The sequence below is a fragment of the Monomorium pharaonis genome, chromosome 3 (assembly GCF_013373865.1).
Source record: "Monomorium pharaonis isolate MP-MQ-018 chromosome 3, ASM1337386v2, whole genome shotgun sequence".
Taxonomy (NCBI): Eukaryota; Metazoa; Arthropoda; class Insecta; order Hymenoptera; family Formicidae; genus Monomorium; species Monomorium pharaonis.
In genome coordinates, this window is record NC_050469.1 from 8109340 (window position 1) to 8121527 (window position 12188).

Sequence of the window (12188 nt, forward strand, 5' to 3'; positions counted from 1 at the left end):
TGCAAAATTTTAGTTGCGGAGGTGATGGAAACATGAACTGCGACCCGCGAGTATGCAGTCCGGAGCCGATGCTGAGGCAAATGATAGCCGCAACCACAGATGCCAAGAGAAGGAGATGAGCCGCTGAGCTGGATCACGGAATTCATCTCTATAAAGAAGCATACAAAAGGACGAGAAAGTCGACAGCAGGAAAGAATTCAGTGTTGTATAAAAGTGAATTAAAATTGTTCTAAACTATCGAAACGTCGCGCGAAACACAGACAATAGTGTGCTTCGGCGATCACGAACTGAGTGGCCAAAACGTAAACATTTATATTAATAATATTATATTATGTTATATAAAATAAAGAGAAAAAAAGCGATGGGGGAAGAGGGGGGGGGGGAGAAAAGAAAGAGGCAATTATACCGGTCGGAAAATCATAGGAAATTAATTGCGTATCAAGGCGTGTTATCGGTGCTAATATGCGAACACGGAAGAAAGAGCCAAGCAGCGTTTATGTAAAAAATGTAGGCAAAAAAAGAAAAGAAAAAGAAAAAAAATTCGTTCGTGATAATTCCGCGTTCTGTCTCGCGTGGGATATTTTATACGTGTCCTAAAAAAACAAGAAAGAAGGAAATTACTGAACGTACGAGACTTATGACTGTGCCTTTGTCAGTGTCGAATATCAACGGCACTGCTTTCGTTTCGGCAACGAGCGCCGTCCGCAGCCACGGTCATCGTCGTCGGTATTAAAAAAAAAAACGCGAAGAGAAAGAGAGAGAGATAGAGAGAAAGTTGCAATTGCGACTTGTAGGTGACGGGGGTAAAAAGAAGAGACAAAGTGCGTTTCATATGACGCATAAAAAACGAAAAAAAAAAGAAGAAAAAGAATAGAAAGAAGAAAGATTTAACGCACCGGCCGAATGGGTTACGTAGTGATACTAAAATAGCGGAGGAGAATCGTATGAAGGATACTTTGATTCGTAAATCGTTTAGCTAGCTAGTAGCTTTTTTAAACATTTTTTCTACGCATAATATACGTCCATTGTATCCCTCCTACGATAAAACGCCGTATAAATTTGGAAATATGGTGAAGAAGCAAGATTATGGCGTGTCCTTATGGCTCTTATGGTGTCACTGCGACAATCTTAAGCGACGACGATATATGATTATTTGCTACGCGATTGAGCCTCTTCTGGATCGTTTATTCGGCTGCTACGTGTCCCAATGATCGGGTCACATTACTCAAGTTTGCTGACATTCACGCGCACTCGGACACGATCGAGATTAATGGATCGGCATAATCATAGCCGACCGTGCTTCCAGTATTCTTAAGCGACAAAGGTTTTTTTTTTTTTTTAGAAAGAACTTCCGATCGAGCCATCTTCTTTCTTTCGTTTTTAATCGATCCAACACTATACAGTGCCAACGATCGTATCTTAGTGCGCGCGCGAGTGTGTGTATGTGTGCGCGCGTGTGTATATGGTGTATGTAAAATGTAAAAGAGAAAGAGAGAGAGAGAGAGAAAGAGAGAAAGCCAGAGAGAGGAAAGATACACGCATCTCAAAGCTCAAACAGCGGCTCGCGCGGAGGACCGATCCGAGAATTTGCTTCTCCGGCGAGCTGGCGTCATTATATATAAATATAAATATAAATATATAAATATAAATATATAAATATAAATATATATATAAATATAAATATATATACATTTATATAATTCTTTATATACATTGTACCCTCCTCTGATGATAATACTTAACGATAACGATGTTCTATACATTTGTACGAAAGTATAGCTGTTAAGAGAACGAGACGAGATCATTGCCCATACCGGTTCTCCAGTCTCAAAGTATCGCGTTAGAAAAGAGAAAACGATAAAGAACTACGGGATCTCTTTCCAAGTCAATTATTTATCTCGATAGCGATGATACTCGATTCGTACGATCGTCGTTTAATAACGAAAGAAACGTCACGCTTTGAGACTCTGGAACACTATGGACACTTTTTAGTGTAATAAATAGAACGAATGTTTTATATATATATTGTCGCACGAAATACTGCGCATACTGTCTGTATAATAATCGAACGAAGACGAGTCAACGTTCGGTCTTCCTGATATCAGCGGCCCGTTAATCCTAGTTACGCATTTATTAATAATTAAGCTCGTATGTGCCCCGGGAGAACAGCTTCTCGCGAAGAACTGTCATGAAAGCGTTTTTCACTTTTTCTTCACGTAAGGTATCTCTTTCGACTTGAAAGACCAACGTACTCATGAAGCTTCCACGATAACTCGATCGTGATACACAGAGTGGCCATATTATTACTGTCACTGTTCTCAAACGTGAAACAAATCTCCCAAGCAATAATCGATAATAAATTTTTGATATACGTACGAAACGTTTTTTTTGTGTTTTATAATCATAATAAAATTACGATACATACAAATAATCAGCGCTGCATTCTCTCCACGAGGAAAAGTTGAGTAGGCATTTTAAATACAATTCTTAGGTGAAAGTAATTATAATAATGTGACAAGATAAAACCAAGACAAAAACATTGGTATGAATAAGGCCCACTTAAATTATTTTATTTTTCAAAAACTATTAAACAGAATAAATTTTTTTAATTCTATTAAATAGTGTTTCTCTTATAAAAATAAAATACTGGGCATTATTAAAGTAATCATTAATTGATACTTATTTTAAGCACTGTTATTAGTACTTTTAATATTCAAAATAAGTAGTATTACACATTTTTTTATAAGGGCTTTAAAAAATAAAATTAATGAAGTGAGCCTTATTCCAGGTATCTTATAAAACTATGCACTTTTTATAACCCAGTTTTTTTATAACCCGGTGAATGTGCGTTCGAATAGATCAAGAAGAGCAAAAGGATCAGTGTCATAACTCTCAATTAGTTAAAGATAATATTGATGAAAGCGCGCGACCTCGTGCTCGTCTTCCATCACGATGAAAATTTACCACGCAGCGCGCGCACTTTTGCGACGAGCAACGCGAAAGTAACGAAAACGATTTGCTCAAGGCTCATTGAAAGTTACGCGGTTTTGTAGTCGAGTCAGTTTATCCCAAGCCAATAATCTCTAACGATTATAATCCGCAAATTTAGTATTTATATATCTTGATATATCAATCCTCTTTCCCCATTCATACAATTATAACGAGTAATAATTGTCGAAGGTAAATATGAGTGTCGAATGTTTACGATAATAAGTACGATATTATGCATGTAGCTGTAATGGCGTAAGGTTATACATACCGTGCTGGATATACGTAGAATACTCATGTAAAACTAGGTGACGAGGTGTCGGTCGAGGCAGCGAGACGTACGTATGCACGAATGTTTGCATGTAAACCGGTCAATTCCTATCCGCCGTCTGGCCATGTCACCGTATCCTCGCGCAATACTCTCACACACATTTCCTCGCAATCCGGCATGATTACCGAGGACGATTAGACTGACGGAAGGATTTTGAATCAGTATACGCGCGCACTGGCAGATGGCGCGCGGCGCGGTCGACGGAAGAAATTCGAACTCGCGGATTTCTCGGCTGCCTCTTCCTTGCATGTGAGTACGATTGCAGTCGCGCGGTGCTACACGGAATATAATTCGATATCATTCGCCGTGTATTATACTATGTGATAAACGGGATAAAGAGCCAAGAGAAGGAGAGAGAGAGAGAGAGAGAGAAAAGGTCCCGGCGATGCCGACTGTATGGAGTTAGGCTAGGTTCGACAGTACGTGCTAGTATAAAGTGTCCTTTTATATGAATAAAAGATTTTGTATGTCAGTCTATGTGTCTTTGCTCCGTACAAATAATTTAATTGGCAATTTCATTCACGCCAACAAAAAGATTTCAATTTGAAAACAAAACAACGGTAAAAAATAATAATGTTAATTTTTCATTAAATTAAATCGCTTTGCAGTTATGCTAGTTAAATATAAACTAGTTTAGTTATTTGTTTTGATTTTATTTGTTAATATCACGCAAAGTTTATGAATCATCATTTTGAAGAATTGAGTAAAAAATTCGAACACTGTGCATCAATTGTTTAAATATTTCGTCCGCCTGAAGTTTAATTTAGATTCAGGGCTGCCAACATCAGGAGACAAATTCAATATTTCTATGGCTGCAAGTTCCACAAGCAATTTCACATAAAGTATTTAAAGATGAGACAAGGAAACAAAAATATAAACGTAAATGTTAATGAAATAAACGCAGCAACGAAACGCGTAATTATGAAAGCGTTTTTAAATGACGTAAACGCGCGCCAAATGATGGATTAAGTTCCTAGACGATACGCGTTGGCAGCGCGTGTTTTGACGCATTGTCAAAGTGGTACTTTATCTTTCGGTGTATGCGCGAGGTAGAGGCATCGTGAGGCATCGTGTTCTCCGCGATTTTTCAGCGAAGAAACGCGAAGGAATCGTTGTCAACGAGCGATGGAGGCCGGTGCGAGTACGGGTACTCGTACGACGCGTTTTATGATGGAAGGCGTCGGCGCCCGAGTGATTCGTGGACCGGAATGGAAGTGGGGAAAACAGGTTAGAACGAGAGGTTAACTGTGTTAAACGCGATTTTTTTAAGGCAACGCGATACTCTTTTCCCGTGGGATTAATCGTAACGTATGCTCCCGTGTTCTCAGTTCCCTCTGACGATTGTTCGCAAATTTTTGCAAGAAAATTGAATCCGCAAAAGAGTAATTTAACTCGCTGTAAGGTTATTTTGATATTGTTTATTCATGTAATATTTTGTATTTAATTGGAGCATAGATACGCGTTGCTTACTTATCTAAATTATCTTTAGATTTTGCAATATTATACATAAATATATGTGATTTTTAATGGACAGATAATTACACAATAATAGAAGCAATAGTTTTATTTTGAATCATGTATATTTTGTTGGCAAACATAGCCATATTGTTAGGAAGCTTTTTCGAATTAGCAACACAGATTAACGGATAATTAAAGGATATTTTAATTATTGTTTTTCAATTGATTAATAGGATGGTGGAGAAGGTCACGTGGGCACCGTTAGAAATTTTGAATCTCCAGAAGAGGTTGTGGTCGTCTGGGATAACGGCACAGCAGCCAACTATCGATGCTCTGGAGCTTTTGATCTACGTATATTAGATTCTGCACCAACTGGAGTGAAACATGATGGCACAATGTGCGATACTTGTCGTCAGCAGCCTATCTTTGGAATAAGATGGAAGTGCGCTGAATGTGGCAATTATGATCTTTGTTCCATTTGTTATCATGGGGATAAACATCACTTACGACATAGATTTTTTCGCATTGCTACACCAGGAAGTGAAAGAGTTTTATTGGAGCCTCGTAGGAAAAGCAAAAAGGTACAAACAATAAATCTCATCCTTATTATTAAACATTATTTGCTATCTTTTTGTTTTATTAAATAATATAATATTTTTAATACAGATTGCAATTCGTGGCATATTTCCTGGTGCAAGAGTTGTACGAGGCGTGGATTGGCAATGGGAAGATCAAGATGGTGGAAATGGTCGTCGGGGAAAAGTTAATGAAATACAAGATTGGTCTGCAGCTAGTCCACGTTCAGCGGCTTATGTTATTTGGGACAATGGCGCCAAAAATTTGTATAGAGTCGGATTTGAAGGAATGGTTAGTATTATAATATTAATTGCTTTATATTATATAAATAGCTTTATATTAATACATATATTTTTTTATATCTAGGCTGATTTAAAAGTAGTTAATGATGCAAAAGGACAAACAGTATATAGAGATCATTTGCCATTATTGGGTGAGCAAGGTCCAGGTCGAACAGGACCTCATGGTCTGCAAATTGGTGATCAGGTAAATAATTGTCAGAAAGGCGGTGACTCTTTAGTTTATTTTGGTAGCATATGTTTTTTACATAAATACATGGGACTTACAGTTTTAATACTGGTTCTGAACGATCTATTTATATTCATTTTTGTATTAATGTAGATTAACTTTAATCTTAGGCTTGTTCTTTGTCGCTGCACTGCTGTACTGGTGCAATAAGTTAGAATGGGAAAAAATATTTCTGTCTTATTCTAGCTTATTGCACCAGTGCAGCAGTGCAGCGACAAAGAAGGCTTCTTGATTTAGTTTTAAGAATTAGAAAAAAAATAAAAGTAAGTTAAATCGAAATTAAAATTAATCTATATTGATAGAAATGGACATTAGAAAAGTTTTTATGGCAAGATACTTTGCCATTGCCTTTCGAGAGATGGTTTATAATAAAAGTCGATATTTCTTATTGACTACCAGGATTTAAACCTGAGCCTTCGACAAATAGTAGATGCATGACTGTACCACAATTACACACAGATAAAAGGAACATGTGTCAAAGTAGTTTTTTTAGTAGTTTTTTTTTTTTATCATTCTTTGAAGTTTTGGATTAGGGATCTTTGATTGAAGATCATGATTACCACCTTTAGCTTTATTTAATTATTTCTTGACAAAGATACTCTTGGTATTTCCATTGCTTTCTGAGAGGTGATTGCTTAAAAATCTAATATGAGTGAATTTGAATCTATATCGTTGACACAAAGAGCAGACTTATGCCACGATTACCACAATATTATTGCATGATTGCAATATCTGTTACGCCAATTAAAAAAAAAATTTTTGTAACTGCAGGTTAATGTCGACTTGGAATTAGAAATTGTACAGTCATTGCAACATGGCCATGGAGGTTGGACAGATGGAATGTTCGAATGTCTTGGCACTACAGGAACGGTTGTTGGTATTGATGAAGATCATGACATTGTTGTTTCTTATCCAAGTGGTAATCGCTGGACTTTTAACCCTGCTGTACTCACTAAAGTCCAGATACCCGTTCCTGTTACTTCAAGTTCCGACAATCAGACGTTTGCTGTTGGAGATTTAGTTCAAATATGTCATGATATAGAAAAAATTAAATTACTTCAGCGTGGACATGGGGAATGGGCAGAGGCAATGGCTCCAGTAAGTATTTTTTTACTAATAAGCATGATAAAAATAATAAAACTTAAGTGCAATTTTATTTGTTTTTATATCTTACGTTTAATTCTGAATAATCTTTTTTAGACATTGGGAAAGATAGGTAGAGTTCAGCAGATATATCATGATGGAGATTTAAAAGTGGAAGTTTGTAGTACATCATGGACATATAATCCTCAAGCTGTTACAAAAGTGGCTAGTAGTGACGGAAGTGTTCCAGGGAATAGTAGTGGTGGTGAGTATACAATAAAAATTGAATTAATTAATTGTTTATGAATCGTACACTTCTGGTCAAATACGATTGTATACTGCTTTATTTTGCAGAACGATTATCAGCATTATTGAAGAAATTATTCGAGACACATGTATCTGGTGATGTCAATGAAGAATTAGTAAAAACCGCAGCAAATGGCGACGCCGCTAAATGCGAGGAATGCTTAAAACGACCAGAAGCCGAAGTTAACGGTGTATTCGCTGGTCATACCGCATTACAAGCTGCAAGTCAAAACGGTCATTTAGAAGTTATAAAAATACTTCTCCGGTTCACCGCGGATGTTGAAATGGAAGTAAGTATTTTTTATAAATCAATGAAGATTATAAATATATATCGGACTGCATTTACTTATATTGTATTTTTTTTGAAAATAGGACAAAGATGGTGATAGAGCTGTACATCATGCTGCTTTTGGAGATGAGCCAGGTGTTATGGCTCTTCTCGCTGGTGCCGGCGCCGATCTAAATGCTCGAAATAAAAGACGTCAGACTGCTCTTCACATCGCAGTTAATAAAGGACACGCTGGTGTTGTGCGAACTCTGTTGGAATTGGGCTGCCATCCGAGTCTACAGGTAAGTGTATACAATTTAATATTTTATATTGCCTTCAGTTATTATCTGGCATTTAGAGAATGCTTTATTAAATATTTATTACTACATAAGAAAACCACTACTGTATCGGATTTTAGATAAATTAAAAATATTATCAATAATATTGATTAAAAAATATTTTAAATATAAGACTTCGTGAATAATAATTCCATTTTGTTTACATAAGCTTAGGCATACGTAATATTTAGGCAATTATAATACAAAATTAATTTTATTTATAATATAGAATTATAGAATTATTTTAATAGTTACAGATATAATAACGCCTAATAAGATTAAGTTTTTATTATTTTATGGCAAAAATATTATACTACATAAGTATTTTATATATAAATGATATATTAATGTTTTATTAATAATTATGGTCTGATGAATTGCATAGAGTCAACTCTGATACATACAGCTTAAACAATATTTCTGTTTATACAGTCGTGAAGTAAATCAACGACTTAGAGAAAACCGCGGGTTTATTGTAGGAGATTGTACTGGAATGAAATCTCGTGAAATATAACCATAGGCGGAGGTTTCGGTGGTGGGCCACAAGGGAGAATAAAGGAAAGAGGGTAGGGGTTGTTTATTTTATTCTTGAACTGTCTGAACATGATATATTTGTGGTATTCCGCCCTCCAATGATTTATGCTGGTCTGAAACTACGTAAACGAACACCTCTTGCTACAACCCTTTTTCCTCTCTCTCTTCCAACATTTTGCTTTGTTTTCCTTCTCTCGTTTTGTATCCGACAAAATATGCGGTCCTTTTCTGAGCATGTAACCTAATAGTACGATGGCTAAGTTTGCTTAATCTATAGCCAATTAAGTTTCCTATTTCACTAAATCTGGTGAGGCGTTATATTTTACGAAAAGTTTTCTTAAAATTTTCACAATTTTCACAACAATATTATTTATAATTATTAAATTAAAAAAGTAATTATTATTAATTAATTATCAAATTTAAAAAGTAATTTTTAAAAAGAAATGAAGAAAAAAGTATTTTTACGTAGTCTTTTAACTAAGTATCTTATATTATACTTACAATTTTATATGATATAATGGTCATCACATACATTGAAGAGATAAATATTTGTTCTCTCTTCCTATTCGTGAAAATATTTCTTATAAAATTGAATATGCAATGGCATTGTGCAAACACGGCTTACTCGGAATAAAGAAAATAAATTTAAATCTGAGACACGAAGAAGACATAACAAGGGAAAAGAAAAAGGGAAGAGAGAGAGAGAGAGAGAGAGAGAGAGAGAGAGAGAGAGAGAGAGAGCGCAGAAGGGTAAAAGGAAAAAGTGGATATTGTTGAAAAAGGAGAGAAATTCCAATCAGGATATATATTACCCTTCTTGCTTCGATATTTGAGAGCAGAGTCTGCTGGATATATAACCGCACGTAGTTGTATTTTATTATTGATGGCGTCGGAGATGCTTGCGACTTCTTCTTCGCATTAAACGGTCGACGATGCTGTTGTTGACTATTGCAAACGCTTTAAACATTGTACAATTATTATATATTTTTTCATCTTCACACCCGGGGTCGTATCATATTCAATTTATTTTCCTTTTGCTTCATATTTAATTTATTCATGTATATTACTCGAAGTAAAGCGTAACATATATTTCGCTTTCATAATTTCACGTCGACTATTTTGCATCGTTTTTTGATACAACGCGATATTTGTGCACGAGCGCCGGATATGCGAATGTGAATTAGTGTTAATTCACCTTTGTTACACGGGTATCTCCTCATTTGCAGGAGACTTAATTAATTCAGTTATCTGCCTCGAGGAAGCCTCGAATTCCACCTGCGTTACGAGTGTCGCGGGATTGTGTTTGAGAATACGTGTTGCGCATAATCAAGACGCGCTGTGTATATTTGGTGCTCCAGCAATGGGGTATAATACTGCGGGTCCCTATTTCCCTTCGAAACAATTCGAAATCTGAAGACAACTAGAAACATTTTCTGTGATAAACAACATTCACGTGCTCGCCATTTACTGGTATTTGTTTTTTCCTTTTTTTTTAAACACTGTTTTTAGAACACTTTTAAAAAGATTTTTTAGTTTATGTAAAAAGTTTTTTACTTGTCACTTTTTAATTTAGAAACATAGGAATTTTAATATAAAATAATCACTTTTTGATAAATATATTTTATTAAATATGTAGAAATTTGTTAGAAAAGTTGATTAGAAAAGTATATATAAGTAATTACATTAAATTATCGCAAAAGCTTTTTCTTATACCGGCCGCCAACAGTTTAGAGAAGTAATTAAGAAAGTTAGGCAATAGCCTTCTCATTTTCATAATCACCGCACAAAATGGTATAAATTAACAGTAAATGTAAATCAACGATGTTTTTACGCGGTGCCAGGGTGTATTGCGACCGTCGTGAAATACCGTTCATATATTTCATCAGGCCAGGAACATAAGACTCGCGAAAATATGCTTGCATTAGCGCTCGCAGAATTACGGTTCATGTCTGTTTCTTCTCGGCTACGTTCTTATTCCACATTTACAGCCAACATTTGCATAATTGCTCTTTTTAAAAGCGATAAGAAATTTCTTGATGAAAAATTATTTAGGAGTTACGTTGCTGAAATTCGAAGCTTTTTAAAAGCTTATTTTTATAAACGTTTTATACACACATACAAAAGCGATGAAAATCGCAAAGCTCTATAATTGATATATTATTATTTTTATTCAACGTTTGTATGTAAAGCATTTATTCTATGATAATAGTCGATGATTTTGTTGCGATCTTATTTCATTCCCTTGTCGAAGTTTTCGAAAGGAAACTTTTTTTTCCGCGTTGCAGCGCCGAGCGTACTTTTCGCGAAGAAATAAAATTTCAACGATCACGTACGTATGTACCAGACAAGAAAGGCAGACTTTCGCGTTCGGCACGTGCGCGAAATTCCGACAAGTCGATCCGACAATACCGGTGTTGGGCGGCGGGAGGGAATGGAAGGACGAGGAGAATTTTTGCGATCGCGCTATCATCCTGTCTGCTTCGTTGAAGGATCGGACTAATCGAAATACCGGACGTCTTTGGAGCTACCGTGTATGTGAGTGTGTGTGTGTGTGTGTATGTGTGTGTGTGTATACGCTCCCTGCGGGTGTAGCAACCCCTCGTTGCTACCGTTAAAATCGGTCTAGTCATCCTTATGGTTTCCGCTGTTCATTTCGGGATAACTGAGGAAAAATATCAAGACAATAGTCCGACTATAATGCCTTTATTTTCGTTTGTCCGTTTTCTCTCTTTTCTTACGATTACGCAAGTGAAAAAAAGATAATCTGGAAATTATCTGAAGATCTGAGTAAAAGATTATTTGTCTACGAGTTTTATTTAGCAGTGTTCGCGAACAAAAAATCGACTATGTCCCTTGTAATAATTGTCAACAATACACATATCGCGCGTATTTCGGTCAATGAGGATTAATCGCTTTGGAGAAACTGCGTCCTCTCATAATTCTGTATACCTCAATATATCCGACATGATGTTTCAGCCGAGACCATTCTATTTTACGAGTGCGGCCAGGACATACTGTACGTGCTATAATTGAGTTCAATCGTGTGCGTTACGCGGCTAGTATCGTCCAATAAATGCCCGAAATAAATCGTAGACAATCCATGTTACGCAATTGCGATTGAATATTATCAATAATAATTGGCTCTTCGATCGCTTACAAAATTTCTATTCGTTTAAGCATTTTTAGCACATCGTGCAGTATTCTATCGAACCGTAGATAATTGCGCGATTTAATGGGATGAATTTTCGATTCCTTCGTTAGTCGTTTCCTCCGGCAGCGTCGTAGCGATGGGAAAATCCTTGAGGAATAACGAGGCGTAAAGAATAAAGATGCGAATAATACAATTCGACAGTTCTTTACTCCGTCGTGCGAATAATGCATTCAATTGAATCGGTAGTCTTTGCGCCGATGCGACCGTCTTACACATGGAGAAAAAGTGGTTCCTCTTGAAATGAGGGCTGCGACGCTCCACGGGGGAGGGTTGAAATCGGAAAAAGAATGCCTATAGCTCTGTGACCTCTATTACAAATCCAATACCCACCTAGTATTACGCCACCCTTTTTCGCTCTCTCTCTTTCTTTCTCTTCTCGATCCATCTCGACGTTACCTATAGCCGCATCCCGCGACATTGCTATAAAACATATTCGCTGACAGCGACAATATTCCCCTCGACGCTCTGCAGACTCAACAGAAGTAACGCTCTCGGGCCACATATCCACGCAGAAAATGCCTGCGCTCTACTTGCGCGAGGGCGATCGAGCTAATATTTGAATGTCCG

General features: G+C 36.5%; 2 protein-coding genes and 1 long non-coding RNA gene across 4 annotated transcripts in view; 2 read left to right on the forward strand and 1 right to left on the reverse strand.

Annotated features, from left to right (window-relative positions):
* LOC105835798 (titin) overlaps positions 1–859 on the forward strand; it is a 38312-nt gene extending 37453 nt beyond the window's left edge. For both annotated transcript variants that reach the window (XM_012679354.3, XM_028193821.2), the window contains exon 7: positions 14–859. In XM_012679354.3, coding sequence (XP_012534808.1) covers positions 14–119 — 106 coding nt within the window. In that variant the 3' untranslated portion in view covers positions 120–859. The remainder of the gene's footprint in view (positions 1–13) is intronic.
* The window catches only part of LOC118644835, a 35746-nt gene extending 31538 nt beyond the window's left edge, over positions 1–4208 (reverse strand). The window contains exon 1 of the long non-coding RNA XR_004962628.1: positions 3260–4208. This is a non-coding gene — a long non-coding RNA (uncharacterized LOC118644835). The remainder of the gene's footprint in view (positions 1–3259) is intronic.
* A 124-nt stretch (positions 4209–4332) lies between these two features.
* Positions 4333–12188, forward strand: part of LOC105835619 (E3 ubiquitin-protein ligase MIB1) — a 375334-nt gene continuing 367478 nt past the window's right edge. Inside the window, exons 1-8 of the mRNA XM_028193844.2 lie at positions 4333–4546; positions 5011–5358; positions 5444–5644; positions 5720–5839; positions 6653–6979; positions 7082–7229; positions 7319–7560; positions 7643–7840. Of these exons, the coding sequence (XP_028049645.1) occupies positions 4445–4546; positions 5011–5358; positions 5444–5644; positions 5720–5839; positions 6653–6979; positions 7082–7229; positions 7319–7560; positions 7643–7840 (1686 nt within the window). The 5' untranslated portion in view covers positions 4333–4444. The remainder of the gene's footprint in view (positions 4547–5010; positions 5359–5443; positions 5645–5719; positions 5840–6652; positions 6980–7081; positions 7230–7318; positions 7561–7642; positions 7841–12188) is intronic.